This window comes from Nerophis ophidion, linkage group LG14 (assembly GCF_033978795.1).
Source record: "Nerophis ophidion isolate RoL-2023_Sa linkage group LG14, RoL_Noph_v1.0, whole genome shotgun sequence".
Lineage (NCBI taxonomy): Eukaryota > Metazoa > Chordata > Actinopteri > Syngnathiformes > Syngnathidae > Nerophis > Nerophis ophidion.
The window spans coordinates 13,018,215-13,036,298 of NC_084624.1; the positions used below are offsets into that span (position 1 = coordinate 13,018,215).

Here is an 18,084-nt window from a genome sequence, read left to right on the forward strand (position 1 = left end):
ATCCCTTAGGAACTCCAAAATTATTATCAGCTCAGTTTTGACCAAAATTGAGTTACTGGGTTTTGCCTTTGGACGGGAGGAATAGCTAAACATGCTTAGGAGGATACATCCACTCACAGGTGTCATCGCTGACAAAAGCCAGCACGCCTGAACGTAAACGAATGCGATGGGTGGATCTACACCTGGCATCAACTGTAATGATACCTTGTACAATAGTGTATCTAGTCGATACTACTATGATTACATCGATATCTTTTATCGTCACAAAATCTTTTTTCCTTTTTTAAAAATTCGTATCACATTTATAAACTCAGGAAATACGTCCCCGGACCAATGTATGATCCTGTAACTACTTGGTATCGGATCGATAGCTAAATTTGTAGTATCATCCAAAACTAATGTCAATTATCCAAACAACAGAATAATAATTGATTATTACATTTTAACAGAAGTGTAGACAGATTTTAACAGTAAATGAACAAGTGGAGTGACAATACATTTTTACTGCTTGTCCCTCATAATTTTGACAAAATAATAGAATGAGAAATGACAATACGTTACTGCATATGTCAGCAGACTAATTAAGAGCCTTTGTTTGCTTACTTACTACTAAAAAACAAGTATCTTCACAATTTTATTTGAGTACAAATTTTTTCTTCGATTGCAATAAGAAACATACGTTTAATATATCGTAAGATTTTTTGTTAAAATAAAGCCAATAATTCCATTTTCTTGTGGTCCCCTTTATTTAGAAAATTACCAAAAGGTATCGAAATACATTTTGGTACCGGTGCCAAAATATTGGTATCTGGACAACTCTAGATGGTATAGGTTCATACGGGCTCAGAAGACCTCATTTGTACCTCATTCGAACCCAAACGTTCTATAATTATGCAGTTAACTGACTTTTTCCCTACTGCACGTGCAAACAGACACTCCAGTTAGAATGTTCTGAACTTATCAGTACAGGAAAAGGCTTCTCTCCAAAAGGAACTTCCTTTCTGACATCATGACAGCGCTATTTCCAACTTGATTACAACACATTACGACCTCACAGGTCGACCTTCATATCTCCATATTTAATCATGAATGTTAGCCAACAACTTCCAACGACACCTTTGGCATGACCGCTTCACATTGGAGCTACCAATGAGGTCAATAGTACCGATACTGTTTACACACTTGCAGAGTTCCATTTGTGCCTGACCTATTAAAGGTTTGCATGTTTTAAAAATTGTGCAAACTTGATAACACATGCAAAGCTAAACTACGAAACTTGTGCCAGAGGATTCTGTGTCTTTAGTGACCAAAATGAAAACCGCAATCCATTTAGTGGGTTTGTCTTCATGGATATGCAGAATGTAAGCTGATTATTAGAACGCCCATAAGACTGGGAGGAGAAAATGCAAATGTATTTCTTTAGGACACGCAGTGTGATTTATCAAAACTGAAACTGTTCTGCGGCCGGTATTTTGGCATTTATATTTAGCACGTCTACAAAAACCGGCAGTTGAGTTGAAAAAGAGGCAATCGCGCTGCAGCTCCGTACTACATATGCCTGTAAATAGGGATGAGAAAAATATGGCCTTTAATTAATTTCTCGATATTTTTAGGGCATGTCACGATACACGATTTATATCTCGATATTTTGCCTTAGCCTTGAATGAACACTTGACGCATATAATCACACCAGTATGATGATTCTATGTGTCTACATTAAAACATTCTTGTTCATACTCCATTAATATATGCTCATTTTAAAGTTTCATGCAGAGAGGGAAACAACTAAGTCAATTTAGCTAAACTGTATTTATTAAACAGTGTCACAAACATTCATGTCATTTCCAAAACAGAAAATGCAAGATTGCCAGACATTTTAAAACAGGGGTCGGGAACCTTCTTGACTGAGAGAGCCATGAAAGCCATATACTTCAACATGTATTTCCGTGAGAGCCATACCATATTTTTTTACACTGAATACAACTAAATGCGTGCATTTTTAAGTAAGACCAACATTTTTAGAGTATAATAAGTCTCTTTTTCTTTTTAATAACATTGTTATTTTGAAGCTAACCAATAATAAATAAAATGTCATGTCTGTTGATCATGTTTTTGTTTGGCCATGTGCTGTTCGTCCTTTGGACTCTTTAAGTTCCTGTTTTTTTCCACTCCCTTGTCCGGTTTCCTTGGTTACTCATTTTGTCCACCTGTCTCTGGTGGACAAAATGCCTGCTCACCTGCTTCCCGAGCACTAATCAGAGGCAGTATTTAAGCTCGTCTTTGCCAGTCAGTCGCCCTGTGCTGACTTGTTTCATGCCTTGTGCTTCATGCCATGCCAAGTAAGTTTTGTTTGATTTATGTTCTTAGTCTGTTTATGCATTAGCTTTGTTCTTTAGCCCAAGTTGTGCCTCCGCTGTGAGCGATTTTTGTTAGTTCAAATTAAATCATGTTTTTACCTAAATGCCATGTCCCGAGTAGTCCGTCTGCCTTCCTGGGAGAACGACCCCGCAGCAAGCGACATAAAATACTTCTTACCATTAATGCGACTTCTTTAACAGGTGCGGTAGAAAACAGATGGATGGATATAAATGCATGAGAATGTTTTATATTTTGCACGTTATTTTTAGCACTGTGATTACCAGCGAAATTATTCATAATTATCGCGTTAAGCAATGTCAGCTAAGATTTATCTGAGAGCCAGATGCAGTCATCAAAAGAGCCACATCTGGCTCTAGAGCCATAGGTTCCCTACCCCTGTTTTAAAACAAGCGAATAGTGCACTTTTGTGCATGATGTCACACAAGATATTTTAATAAGTGTCAAATAAAAATGAGCTGCATAATAGGAAATGAAATACTGTATTTCCTTCACCACATTAGCAGTGGTGCTACTTTTTGCAGAGACGCTTTTGCCGCATAATTGTTCAACATCTTCCCGCTTGAAGCCAAACCGACGCCAGACGATGGACCCCGTGCTGTTTTTCTTTGGAATTAATTCTTCCTTCATTTGCTACCAGATTCGCACCTTCTCTCTCTCGTATTAGCACCTTTAGCACCACAGGCAATGTTACCATGTCGCTACCTCTCTGCTCCGCGGGATTGTGTGACGTTGCACACATGACGTATATAAGAAGGTGCGCTTGTTTTAATTCTCTGTGAGAGGGAGGGACAAGAAAGAGTGGGAAACGCATGCAGTGTAATGCCCGCAGCTAAAAGCAACTGTGTGAGAAGGTATACTCGAATATCACAATATAGTCATTTTATATATCGCACAGAGACAAACCCGCGATATATCGAGTATATCGATGTATCGCCGAGCCCTACCTGTCCACATACAGTATATGGACTGTAATACATAAAAATATTAGACACATTGTCTAGACATACAGCAATATAATTTTCTAAATTTATAGCTGCCGGATGACTTAAGGCAGGGGTGTTAAACTCAAATACAGAGTGGACCAAAATTTAAAACTGAACAAAGCCGCGGGCCTAGGTTGAACAAATTAACCTTTTAATAGGGACCCAAACAAGTTTTGCAATGGATATTGAACAAGCAAGGCCTAAATAGGGCAGCACGGTGGAACAGGGTTTAGTGCATCTGCCTCACAATAGGAAGGTCCTGAGTAATCCTGGGTTCAATCCCGGGCTCGGGATCTTTCTGTGTGAAGTTTGCATGTTCTCCCCAGGACTGCGTGGGGTCCCTCCGGGTATTTGGGCTTCCTCCCATGGAACAGGCAGAGCTTATATAACGTAATAGTCCAAAATCAACTTTCAAAAAACATCAGTGGTATAGTAAATAAAATTTTATTAAAAAAAGTAATGCCTCTTTTCTATTTGCAGCCTTCTGAGGTAAATATCAACATTAACTTTTTCCACAGGCTGGTAAATTAAAAAATAAAATAAAAATGAGGTGGGCGAAGTTTGGTAGTAGCGGGGGGTGTAAGAGTTAGTGCATCAAGGGATTCTAGGTATTTGTTCTTTTGTGTTTATGTAGTGTTACGGTGCGGGTGTTCTCCCGAAATGTGTTTTGTCATTCTTGTTTGGTGTGGGTTCACAGTGTGGCGCATATTTGTAACAATGTCAAAGTTTTTTTATACGGGCACCCTCAGTGTGACCTGTATGGCTGTTGACCAAGTCTGTGTTTGTGAAAGCCGCATATATTATGTGACTTGGCCAGCACGCTGTTTATATGGAGGAAAAGAGGACGTGACGACATGTTGTGGAGGACGCTAAAGGCGGTGCCTTTAAGGCACGCTCCCAATATTGTTGTCCGGGTGGAAATCGGGAGAATGGTTGCTCAGGGAGATTTTCGGGAAGGGCACTAAACTTCGGGAGTCTCCTGGGAAAATCGGGAGGGTTGCCAAGTATGAGTATTTGTTCTGTTGTGTTTATGTAGTGTTACGGTGCGGGTGTTCTCTCGAAATGTGTTTTGTCATTCTTGTTTGGGTGTGGGTTCACAGTGTGGCGCATATTTGTAACAATGTTAAAGTTTTTTTATACGGCCACCCTCAGTGTGACCCGTATGGCTGTTGACCAAGTATGTGTTTGTGAAAGCCGGATATATTATGTGACTTGGCCAGCACGCTGTTTATATGGAGGAAAAGAGGACGTGACGACATGTTGTAGAGGACGCTAAAAGGCGGTGCCTTTAAGGCACGCTCCCAACATTGTTGCCCGGGTGGAAATCGGGAGAATGGTTGCTCAGGGAGATTTTCGGGAAGGGCACTAAACTTCGAGAGTCTCCTGGGAAAATCGGGAGGGTCGGCAAGTATGAGTATTTGTTCTGTTGTGTTACGGTGCGGGTGTTCTCTCGAAATGTGTTTTGTCATTCTTGTTTGGTGTGGGTTCACAGTGTGGCGCATATTTGTAACAATGTCAAAGTTTTTTTATACGGCCACCCTCAGTGTGACCTGTATGGCTGTTGACCAAGTATGTGTTTGTGAAAGCCGCATAAATTATGTGACTCGGCCAGCACGCTGTTTATATGGAGGAAAAGAGGACGTGACGACATGTTGTAGGGGACGCTAAAGGCGGTGCCTTTAAGGCACGCTCCCAATATTGTTGCCCGGGTGGAAATCGGGAGAATGGTTGCTCAGGGAGATTTTCGGGAAGGGCACTAAACTTCGGGAGTCTCCTGGGAAAATCGGGAGGGTCGGCATGTATGAGTATTTGTTCTGTTGTGTTTATGTAGTGTTACGGTGCGGGTGTTCTCTCGAAATGTGTTTTGTCATTCTTGTTTGGTGTGGGTTCACAGTGTGGCGCATATTTGTAACAATGGTAAAGTTTTTTTATACGTCCACCCTCAGTGTGACCCGTATGGCTGTTGACCAGGTATGTGTTTGTGAAAGCCGCATATATTATGTGACTTGGTCAGCACGCTGTTTATATGGAGGAAAAGAGGACGTGACGACATGTTGTAGAGGACGCTAAAGGCGGTGCCTTTAAGGCACGCTCCCAATATTGTTGTCCGGGTGGAAATCGGGAGAATGGTTGCTCAGGGAGATTTTCGGGAAGGGCACTAAACTTCGGGAGTCTCCTGGGAAAATTGGGAGGGTCGGCAAGTATGAGTATTAGCGGTGAATGTGGTGTTACCGGCGGGCCAGCTCTAATGTTAATTTGATATTGCCTCAAGGGCCAAATGAAATTAAATGGCGGGCCAGAGTTTTACACCCATGACTTAAGGGGTTGATTAAAACAAATCCAATTGCTGCATTTTGGTGTCTGATGTATTTTGTTTTAATGATGTTCGTTGCTTCATTTACTTGCATCAGGACCTTTCAATGTCCATGAGCGCACCTTCAGCGCGCTAAGAAATGTGCACTGCAGGACTGTTTCCAAAATAACTCAGAAAAAGTGGTACATGTCTACTGCATGTTTAAAAACAGCAAAACGCCAGCAGTTATCCATTGTAGATCACACGCAACACGCTGTTATACTTTGCACACGCTGTTTAACGTGTGGTATTTTGATATTAGTAAATCAGGCCCTATATGTGTTTTGCTCCAGAGGTCTTTCCAACCTTTCTCCTCACAGTTGCCTGAAGCAACATTGGTGTACTGCTGTAATTATTGCCCTTGTTAGGAGCAGGTGGCATGCCCTGTCCCTGGTGCTTTAACCACGCACACGCCAGCCAAATTATAGCGCATCATACTTTGCACAGGAGAGGAGGAACGCCTGTGAAATGTTTGAACAAACAGCAGTGCACGTGACACACCGTGTATCAGCACATTCTCTTACGTTTGCCTCCTGCCGCAACCAGGAGGTGAAAGCAAAGTCACTATGTTCACTTCATGCCATCTGCAGAGTGGAAGTGGTGCTTTGTCTTTACTCTGGGAATCCCCGGAGATCATGGTATCGTGTCATTCAAAAACTCACATTTAGCATGGAAATCACCGGCAAGCTATATTCTGCTAAGGTCATAAAATCCTCCGCAATACAAGACTTTTGTTCTTTCACTGGCCTTTGTTTCTGTACATTGGCTTATTTATGTTTATAAAAATGTAGGCGATGTTCAGTTTGAATGTGCAAAACCAATAACTGTAATGCATAACGCCCTTGTGCAAAATATCACACATGGAATTCTTCCATCCATTCATTTTCTACCGCTTGTCCCGTTCGGGGTCGCGGGAGCCTATCTCAGCTGCATTCGGACAAGTCGCCACCTCATCACAGGGTCAACACAGATAATGCCAAGCCACATTCTGCATGTGTTACAACAGCGTGGCTTCGTAGTAAAAGAGTGCGGGTACTAGACTGGCCTGCCTGTAGTACAGACCTGTCTCCCATTAAAAATGTGTGCCGCATTATGAAGAGTAAAATATGACAACTGAGACTCCGGACTGCTGAACAACTTAAGCAGTACATCAAGCAAGAATGGGAAAGAACTCCAGCTAAAAAGCTTCAAAAATTGGTCTCACCAGTTCCCAAACGTTTACTGAGTGTTGTTAAAAGGAAAGGCCATGTAACACAGTAGTAAAAATGCCCTTGTGCCAACTTTTTTGCAATTTGTTGCTGCAATTAAATTAAGTTAATGATTATTTTCATAAAAAAAACAAAAAACGATCTTAGTTCGAACATTGACATCTTGTCTTTGCAGTCTATTCAATTAAATATAAGTTGAAAGGGACTTACAAATCATTGTATTTTGTTTTTATTTATGATTCACACAACGTGCCAACTTCACTGGCTTTGGGTTTTGTAAATATACACATTCACACTGTAACGTATAACTGTAATGTTTTATGTTCGTGTGGTTTGGATTTGATATCAGTTTTTCCCCCATGTTTGCAAACACACCGTCCTTGTTTGAAAGGTGATTGGCGGAGAATGAGGAAGTGTTGTGTGCCTGGGGAAGCACGGAGATGGAAGTGTGTGCACAAGAGGAAAAACTGGTCGGAGTTGTGCCGTTTGTTATCATAAGATTGCTAATAAAAGTTAAAAATAGCGTCAGACTTTGTGTGACTTCTTCTAGGCCTTGCAATACATTATATTCCTTTAATTTGTTTTCCAGTAAAACAAACAAACCCTTATTTTCAAGGTGATGCGGCAATGAAAATTCTGCGGCAGTGGGCCACGTTCAATTACATTAAAAGGGAAACCCTGGATATTAACTAGAAAAACACCGGGAGAGCGCAGACCTCCGCCAGGCCCGTTCTCCAAAATAGTAAAAAAATATTTTAAAAATAATCCTGAATTCGGAATTACTTTATCCTTATTCTATCCCTGACAACTTCTGAAAGTTAAATTAAAATCCGAGCTAAGTTGCTAACCAACAAAAAAACAGACAAACCCCAGAAATACATACCGTATTTTCCGGATTATAAATTAGTTTATACTCAGGAGCGGCTTATGTGTGAAATTATTAACACATTACCGTAAAATATTTAGCTCATTCACGTAAGAGACTAGCCATATAAAATTTCATGGGATTTAGCGATTAGGAGTGACAGATTGTTTGGTAAACGTATAGCATGTTCTATATGTTATAGTTTTTTGAATGACTCTTACCATAATATGTTACGTTAACATACCAGGCACCTTCTCAGTTGATTATTTATGCGTCATATAACGTACACTTATTCAGCCTGTTGTTCACTATTCTTTATTTATTTTAAATTGCCTTTCAAATGTCTATTCTAGGTGTTGGGTTTTATCAAATAAATTTCCCCCCAAAATGCGACTTACAGTATACTCCAGTGCGACATACATGTTTTTTTCCTTCTTTAATATGCATTTTCGGCAGGTGCGACTTATACTCCGAAAAATACGGTAATCTCCTGGCATGTGTACTTAATTGCGGGATAAATTGCCATGTCCTTGTGTGCAAACAGAGGAAAAAACAAATAGTCAACCAATAATGACATGATGAAACGACATTTATAAGACTACAATGCAATGATAAGTCAACCATGAGCTCTCATATTCTTGCTAGAAGTACCACAGTTGACAAGAAACAAACTAGTGCTAATCCACATATTTAGAAGGAGTCTGAGGGGAAGTTGTCTTCCATTTCTACTGGAGTCTCTTTGATGTATAAAACGTTTTTGGATAGCATGCATCTATGAGGCTTTGCAGGCAACCCAAACCTTACCTTGGATGGACCATTCGAGTACATCTGTATCATGTTTTCAGCCCCTTGTTTAACCTTCAGCTCGATGTCGTTCTGCCTTTTCAGGGCTGCCAGACGGCTGTTGCTTGTCCATAGTCGCGTCTCACTGTTGGGGGTGTCTGGGGTCAGAGGGCATTCTGGGGAACAACGCAGAGAGGACGGGTCAGCACGTTACTGCACTTTGCAAACAACCACTGCTGCAGGATATGACCATGGCTGGACTTGGTCACAAATAGACTGCAAGTATTTTTGGCTGTCGGCCGTTTAAAGGTTAGCTAAACAACCCTGCAGCTCGGCACGATCATTTATGACTTGGCTTACAAAAACCTGTCAGGTAGCACCTTTAAAACAAATCTGCGGAGAAACATTTGTTAACATAAGACTTCATTTATTACCGGCACAAGTACAACAATGTTGCAACAACATTAATATTTGTAAAAAAGGACTAGAACAGACCTGGGCAAATTGATGCCCGGGAGCCACATGCGGCCCCGTTAAGGTTTTCAATCTGGCCCGCCGGATATTCCCAAATATTTTTATTTTTTTAGATCTTCAAGATGGAACATGTAGCTGCCATTATGATGTGCACTCATGGTTTCTAATGACCGTAAGGCTTGAACTACACAAAGATATTTCAATGGTTGGAATTTGCACTTTTGGATGACAAACCAGTTACTATGGTCATCTACAGTTATGATCCAAATTATTCAACCCCCACACAATTTTGGTGTTTTAGCAAGTTGGACATTTATTCCGTAAAGATGCATTAAATAGACAAATGCAACTTGAGTTACAACATTATATTTTGTAACATACCAAACAGTGTCATTTCTATTAATATCTCATTGACAACATTATTCAACCCCTTGAAGATCATAACTCTTAAGAACAGAATTTAAATAAGGTCTTTTCAATCAGGTGTTGAAAACACCTGTAGATGTGATTAGAACCATAACGAACAACAATTAAACTGATTGAAAAAGACTGTGACGCTCAGCTTCTTGTAGATGGTCAATGGTGTATTTGCAACATGGTGAAGTCCAGGGAGTGGTCAAAGAAGTCAAGAAGACTCTGGAGTGGCCTTCACAGTCGCCAGACCTAAATCCTATAGAAAAGCTGTGGTGGGACTTGAAGAAGGCAGTTGCACCACGCAAGCCCAAGAAGATGAATGAACTGGAGGCCTTTGCCCAAGAGGAATGGGCTAAAATACCTGTAGATGGTTGCAAGAAGCTTGTGTCCGGTTATGTATCACGTTTGAAGGATGTAATTATTGCCAAAGGGTGTTCTATTAAGTACTAAAGATGCATGTAACTAGGGGGTTGAAAAATGTCAATGAGATATTAAGAAAAATGTCCTTTTTTGGTATTTTGTAAAATACAGTGTTACAATCTAAGTTGCATTTGTCTATTTGGCACATCTTTATTTGATATGACTATAAACAAAATACGGAATAAATGTCTAACTTGCTAAAAGACCAAAATTGTGTGGGGGTTGAATAATTTTGATCACAACTGTAATTAGTTACTATGGTCATCTAATTAGTTACTATGGTAGTCGAGGTCACAGCAGCTCAGAGGAGGCACCAAGCAGGGTCGTTGGGAAGCGTTTCCACAGATGCGGAAGTAGAAAATTGCAACAAAGTTCTAAAGCTTAGTGATAAATCAGATATATCAGATTGTAGGTGGGTTTATTTTGTACCCTTTGCGTTCATATTTCACTGTTGTATTTTTGTTGCATTTCACTTGATTGTAAAATATGTCAATCGAAACGGGGTGTGTCATTCATATTTTGTCAATATTCAGTGTTTTATCGTTCATCAAAAAAAATAAAATTACATTACATTTTTTAAGGCGTTGTGTCATAAAGTTTTTACCATTTGTCACAACCACTGGCTTGTTAGTGGCTGTAACATTAAGGGAGACCACACCGATTTGTACATTTTAGCCAACAGATCTTTTATTTTACAACATGTATCAGTGATCAGTAATGTGAATTAACCAAGGAATGTATCAGTAAATGAGTGTTGTCCAAAAGGGTGCAAGTGTGGTGCTAATCCCGGCCGTCGTTGCCGTGACCATACGGTCACCAAACGAATGTGCCTGTGGGACGAGAGAGAGAGCGAGCATGCTGATGGGAGGCCTTTTATAGGCCGCCCAATCAGCAGCCCTCTGAGATGTTGCACGTCTTCACAGACCAGCTCCACCTGCGGGTCGGAGGACCAAAGTGCCCCAAACACTAACCGGCAGAGCCGGGCATGACAGCTCCACCTGCGGGTCGGAGGACCAAAGTGCCCCAAACACTAACCGGCAGAGCCGGGCATGACATCCCCCCCCTTAAAAACAGAGACCCGTTTTAACTGGGTCTCTGAAGCACCATCAAAAAATAGAAAACAAAAAACTACAGTAGCCCCAGTAGCTATATTCTAGTCCCACTGACGCACCTCCCCTCCACCCCAGACCAACCAGAACCCAAACCATCCCAAACACCCTCCTTCCCCTCCGACCTTCCCTGCACCCAGCAAATCCTGGTACCCGGACAGCGACCTTTAAGGGAAACAGAGAAAAACCGCAGGTTAGGAGTGAGTGGAGATGATTAGACCTCCTGGTCCAGAGCCCGAGAGAGCGCATCAGCCATTACATTTTCCACCCCGCGAATATGGCGGATCAACAGGTGGAATGGCTGCAGAAACAGTGCCCAGCGCAACAGGCGCTGGTTGGTGGACCCTTTGAAAGACTGCAGAAAAGTGAGAGGGTTGTGATCTGAGTAGACCACAATTGGATGGAGACCCCCTCCCACATAGACTTCAAAGTGTTGCAATGCCCAAATCAATGCTAATGCTTCCTTTTCAATCACTGAATAATTAAATTGGTATTTGTTGAATTTTTTGGAAAAATAGCAAACCGGTCTGGCTACTCCATCATCATCAGCCTGCAGGAGGACCGCACCTGCTCCCACCTGGCTTGCATCCACCTGCAGCTGGAATGGCAGATCCAGTTTGGGTGCAGCCAGGACCGGAGCTGATGTTAACAAAAGCTTTGCATTCTGGAAAGCCTGCTGACACTCCTCCGACCAAATCAATTTGGCGCCACCCTTCAACCAATTGGTCAGAGGAGATACAACAGTTGAAAAATTGCAGCAAAAATTGCGGTAGTACCCGATCATACCCAAAAAGCGCATAAGTTCTTTCTTCGTCGCCGGCACAGGGAAATTATCAATAGCTGCCACCTTTGCGTTAACGGGCCGCACCATCCCCTGGCCGACTACTTTACCCAAATAGACGACTGTGGCACGCGCAAACTCGCATTTCGCTAAATTTACTGTGAGGTTTGCTGCCACCAACCTCTGGAAAAGCGCTCGAATGCGAGCCAAATGTTCGTCCCAACTGTCTGAATGACAAACGGCGTCGTCCAAATAAACCGCGCACCCCTGCAGCCCCCCAACGACCCTATTCATGAGCCGTTGGAAGGTTGCAGGAGCATTCCGCAAACCGAAGCTCATTCGAGTATACGAGTACAAACCGGAAGAGGTAATGAATGCAGATATCTCCTGCGCTCTCTGCGTCAAAGGCACTTGATAGTAACCTTTCAATAAATCAAATTTGCTGACATAACGAGCACTCCCAACCTAATCCACACAGTCCTCGATACGTGGCAATGGAAAAGAATCTGGTCTAGTCACAGCATTTACTTTCCTATAATCCGTACAGAATCTATAGGTGTTATCTGACTTTTTCACCAGTAGACATGGCGATGCCCAACTGGAGTAAGATGGCTTGTTGAGACCATGATCAAGGAGATACTGCACACTGTCCTCCATACTCTTTTGTTTATCGGGAGCCACTCGATAAAATCTTTGTCGTATTGGGCGGGTACCCTGTGTGTCAATGTCATGTTCAATTAGTGTGGTACAGGTTGGAGTGTCGGAAAACAAAGGCAAAAACTCAAAAATCAAATCCGACAACTGTTTACGCTGTACCTCACTTAAATGACCGAGGAGACTATCTAGCTCCTTTAACTGCTGAGTATTATCCAAGCGCCCGTGTAACACTGAATCATCAGGTGCGCGCACTTCATCCCAAGCTGCCACCTCCGGCCAGTTGAGCGGTTCCCCAACCCCAACGGCTAGACCCACTGGACTCGCAGCAATCCCACCCGCCTTGTCGGAACCTGCAGAGTGGTAAGGCTTGAGTAAATTCACATGACACAGTTGCTGTGATCGTTTACGATCAGGAGTTGACAGTAAATAATTGAGATCTGACACTTGGCTCATAACCGTAAATGGACCAGAGTATTTTGCTGTAAATGGTGACCCCGGAATGGGCAGCAAAGCTAAAACTTGATCACCTGGATTGAAAACTCTGATCTTCGCTTTACGGTCATAACGCAGCTTCATTTTCACCTGAGCTTTAGTCAAATGCTCGGTTGCCTCTTTCCATGCAAGCAACAGCCTACGACGAAAACCATCTACATACTCAGTGAAACTGACGGGAGTGTTCTGCAGATCCAGATTGGCATTTAAAACAGACAGTGAGGTCCGGACTTTGTGGCCAAAGACTAGGTCATTTGGACTAAAACCAGTGCTTTCTTGAACTACACCACGCGCAGACAACAAGAGCCATGGCAACGCCTCCTCCCAATCTCTCCGCATCTCAACACAGTAAGCGCGCAAGAGAGACTTCAACGTGGCATGCCAGCGCTCCAATGCCCCCTGACTCTGTGCGTGATACGCGCTGCTCAAATTGTGCTTCACCTGCATCGACTTCAACGCTGCAGCAAATGTTCTGGAGGTAAAGTTAGACCCTCTGTCGCTCTGAATTACCTTTGGAATGCCAAAGACAGAAATGAATTTAGACAAACATTTCAATATTGACCTTGTGGTAATTGTTCTCAAGGCATACGCTGCTGGATACCGAGTGGCCTGGCACATGATGGTAAAGAGGTACACACAACCAGATTTCGAAGGGGGTAGTGGACCTACACAATCAATAATGAGATGCTCAAATGGTGTGCCAACAGACGGAATAGGTTGAAGTGGTGCAGGTTTAATGGGAGTACTCTGTTTCGCAACCTGGCAAACATGACATGCTTTGACAAATCTAGATACATGGCGTTTCATCCGTGGCCAGTAAAAATGTTCCAAAAGACGTCGGTAGGTTTTCTTAACTCCAAAATGCCCAGACTCTGCTCCATGGGCTGTTCTCAAAATCAAATCACGGTATTTGTCAGGTACCATCACTTGAATCACCTGACCTGCCACTTCAGGATCAACACCTGGCAACCACGTATGCAGCAAAACGCCATTCTGAATGAAGTAACCCATCGTTGGATCAGTAGAAAGTAAGGCAAAATATTTCTCAAAGCTCTGATCATTCTTTTGTGCCTCAATTAAATCTTGACATGACAGAGGTTCGGGCAGCTCAGGAACAAAAATAGGCACAGATTTGGACACATCCGACGATTGCGCCTGCGTGCGAGACATTGCCCTAGTCACAGCACAAGCAGTAAACACTTCTGGGAATTCTTGACAACACGCGTCTGGCTCCTCTACAGATAGCGGTACAGGTGTAACAACTGGAGGTGGAGAAACTAAACACCCACCCAAATTGTTCCCCAGAATTACATGCATATCCTGCATAGGCAGAGACGGTCTCACAGCAATAGTCACCTCCCCATTCACAAATCCTGAACACAAGTGAATTTTGTGCAACGGTACAGAAAATGACTGCATGCCTATTCCTCTAATCAAAATACATTTCCCAGTGTCAGATGCTGTGGAAAATGGCAAAACTGCTCCAGAAATGAAACTCTCAGATGCCCCAGTGTCTCTTAAGATTTTAACTGGAACTTTTTGTGTCTCTCCAACCAATGACACCCAGCCATCAGTAATGAATGGAGCGAAATCAGACGCAGCTGACTCTACTGATTTCGTCTGCTCGTCTGACACAGATGCACCATCTTCAATCACTTGCTCACAATGAACTTCCAAACGAGGTAACGGTGTTAGATCAGAGACGCCAAAATCAACTGGATGCACAACAGAAACACACCCAGCTACCTTGGCATTAGATTTACGGCCTTTCAACAGCGGGCAGTCCTTTTTCCAATGTCCCTCCTGCAAACAGTAATGACATTTATCCGTCGGGCTTGGGCGAGATTTGCTACTTCCATTATCAAATTTAGGAACATTACTGGAATTGCCATAATTGGATCGATTTGAACTACGACCATAACGAGGAGGAGAACGTTGTGGAGGAGAACGAGCAGGATCATAACGTTGGTGGCTATTATACCGTGGAGGACTGCTGTAAGGCTTACGTTTATGAGTCAACACAAAGGTATCAGCAAGCGAGGCTGCCTCCTCCACTGACTTTGCCTTTTGCTCATTAATGTAGGTTGCAATTCGATCTGGTACAATGTTCTTAAACTGCTCCAAAATCAACAAATCACGCAAATTTTCGTAAGTTGAGACAGACTCTGAAGTGAGCCACCGGTTAAAATAAGTACTCAACTCTCTTGCCACTTCAGCATGGGTCTGATTATCACGTTTACGCCAGTTTCTGAAACGTTGTCTGTAAGCTTCTGGATTCAGTTCATAACATTTCAAGACCGCTTTTTTCACCTCAGCATACTTGTGCCTATCAACAGGTGTTAATGCCAAGTATGCCTCCCGTGCGCGTCCTACTAGTACAGTTTGCAAAAGCACCGTTCTATCCTCTTCACTCCACTTTTTGTCAGAGGCCATCTGTTCAAACAGTGAGAAAAACACGTCTGGGTCACGTTCGTCAAACTTTGGAACATACTTTACCATGCTATCCATACTTGACCCGGACAGATTTCCACTAATCTTACCTTCTGACATTAGTTTCAAACAATCCTGTTCAATTTTAATTTTCTCAAGCTGTACTGTAAGGTCCATTTCACCTTTTTTCAAATCCATTTCTTTTTCAAATTTGAGTCTCTCCATATCTGCTTGCTGTTGCAATTCTCGTTCTAATTAGATTTTTTCCAGTTCAAAAAGACGTTCTTTCTCCTTAGCCTGTTGCGCCCACTCAAATTCAAGTGCCTTCATCTCTCTTTGTAGCTCAAAAGTCAGTATGTCTACCCTCTCTGACTGCATAGGCTCTGACATACCCTTCACATGAGCGTCACCACCTTTTCCTGAAGGCAAAATGCTCTGCTCACACAAAAACTTGTGAATGGAGTCACGCAAGGGTCCCTTCTTACCAGTTCTAATGGCTGATGACAATTCCATGCCATACTTTTCTGCCAATTGCAACAACTGTTCCTTATTAAGGGCAAACAACAATTTCTCAGATGGTGCTTCCACAAAAGCCTCCATCCTGCTCAACCCAGGCCGTCAGTACCAATCTGGCTACTGTATCAAACCAACAATGAAACTACTGAAAAAACAACCCAACCAAAAACTAGGTCTAATTACGCTAGGCTCTCTCTCTCCAACCAATCCAACCAGGTCTCTAAAACATTACAGTTATGTTAACACAGCAAACTAACCACGGAGCATCCCCCTAAACATTTTCCCCCCACTAGACTAATCTATTTTCACACAGAGCCCGAGGACGAGGATCATTTACTCACCAATACCTGTGGAGACGTACCATCCCGACAAAGCCGATTCAGCCGTTTCTCCAAGGCGGTGCCCTCGCCCAGGCTCTGTGACATAAGGAACCTAGAACCCGTACTAGATGGGGATAAAGGCGACAGCTCCTAAGAGGCTGAATGCAATGCTACAAACTGCAATGAAACTAAACCAAGATGGCTGGAACAAACAATTCAGTGTCTACCTACACTTGCACGGTCAAACAAAGCCTCAAAAGTACAAATTAGTAGATCCCCCAATTAACTAACTGATAACAGGCCCCAACTGACTATCAGCAGTTCACAATTAGTAACTCAGCTCTACTCACCTTCCTACGCTCCAAAAGCCAGTAGAAGGAATACTCAATACAAAGAGCTCTACGCACCTTCCTACGCTGCCATAGCCAGGAGAAGGAATTACCATAGCCTAAAGTTACTACCAAAGATCGGACGAGCCCCCATATGTCACAACCACTGGCTTGTTAGTGGCTGTAACATTAAGGGAGACCACACCGATTTGTACATTTTAGCCAACAGATCTTTTATTTTACAACATGTATCAGTGATCAGTAATGTGAATTAACCAAGGAATGTATCAGTAAATGAGTGTTGTCCAAAAGGGTGCAAGTGTGGTGCTAATCCCGGCCGTCGTTGCCGTGACCATACGGTCACCAAACGAATGTGCCTGTGGGACGAGAGAGAGAGCGAGCATGCTGATGGGAGGCCTTTTATAGGCCGCCCAATCAGCAGCCCTCTGAGATGTTGCACGTCTTCACAGACCAGCTCCACCTGCGGGTCGGAGGACCAAAGTGCCCCAAACACTAACCGGCAGAGCCGGGCATGACAGCTCCACCTGCGGGTCGGAGGACCAAAGTGCCCCAAACACTAACCGGCACATTCAATCAGACATTATTGTGAGGTTTTGTATTAGTGTTCCTAAAAATGTTTCCTTTAAATGTGGAAATAATTGCCCAGGTCTAGACTAGAACGTTGTGATTGATGACACATGACTTCATGTGTGTGCTTGCAAAGGACATGGAAACCCGTCTCTGATTAGATCAGATTAGATTTAAAAGATTACAGTTGGTGCAAAATGCGGCTGCTAGACTTTTGACAAGAACAAGAACATTTGATCATATTACGCCTGTACTGGCTCACCTGCACTGGCTTCCTGTGCACTAAAGTTAGAGCGACTATGTACTGTACTCTCACTATTATGCTAGATCCAGTATGGACTGGACTCTCACTATTATGCTAGATCCAGTATGGACTGGACTCTCATTATTATGTTAGATCCACTATGGACTGGACTCTCACTATTATGCTAGATCCACTATGGACTGGACTCTCACTATTATGTTAGAGCCACTATGGACTGGACTCTCACTATTATGTTAGAGCGACTATGTACTGTACTCTCACTATTGTGCTAGATCCAGTATGGACTGGACTCTCATTATTATGTTAGATCCACTATGGACTGGACTCTCACTATTATGCTAGATCCACTATGGACTGGACTCTCACTATTATGTTAGAGCCACTATGGACTGGACTCTCACTATTATGTTAGAGCCATTATGGACTGGACTCTCACTATTCTGTTAGATCCACTATGGACTGGACTCTCACTATTATGTTAGAGCCACTACGGACTGGACTCTCACTATTATGCTAGATCCACTATGTACTGGATTCTCACTATTATGTTGGATCCACTATGGATTGGACTCTCACTATTATGTTGGATCCACTATGGACTGGACTTTCAATATTATGTTAGAGCCACTATGGACTGGACTCTCACTAATAAGTTGGATCCACTATGGATTGGACTCTCACAATTATGTTGGATCCATTATGGACTGGACTTTCACTA

The 18,084-nt window shown here is 42.7% G+C and overlaps 1 protein-coding gene across 3 annotated transcripts in view; it reads right to left on the reverse strand.

The window, feature by feature from the left end:
- Positions 1-18,084, reverse strand: part of pkn2a (protein kinase N2a) — a 131,847-nt gene that overhangs the window by 39,550 nt on the left and 74,213 nt on the right. For all 3 annotated transcript variants that reach the window (XM_061919875.1, XM_061919876.1, XM_061919874.1), the window contains one exon: positions 8,593-8,747. In XM_061919875.1, the coding sequence (XP_061775859.1) occupies positions 8,593-8,747 (155 nt within the window). The remainder of the gene's footprint in view (positions 1-8,592; positions 8,748-18,084) is intronic.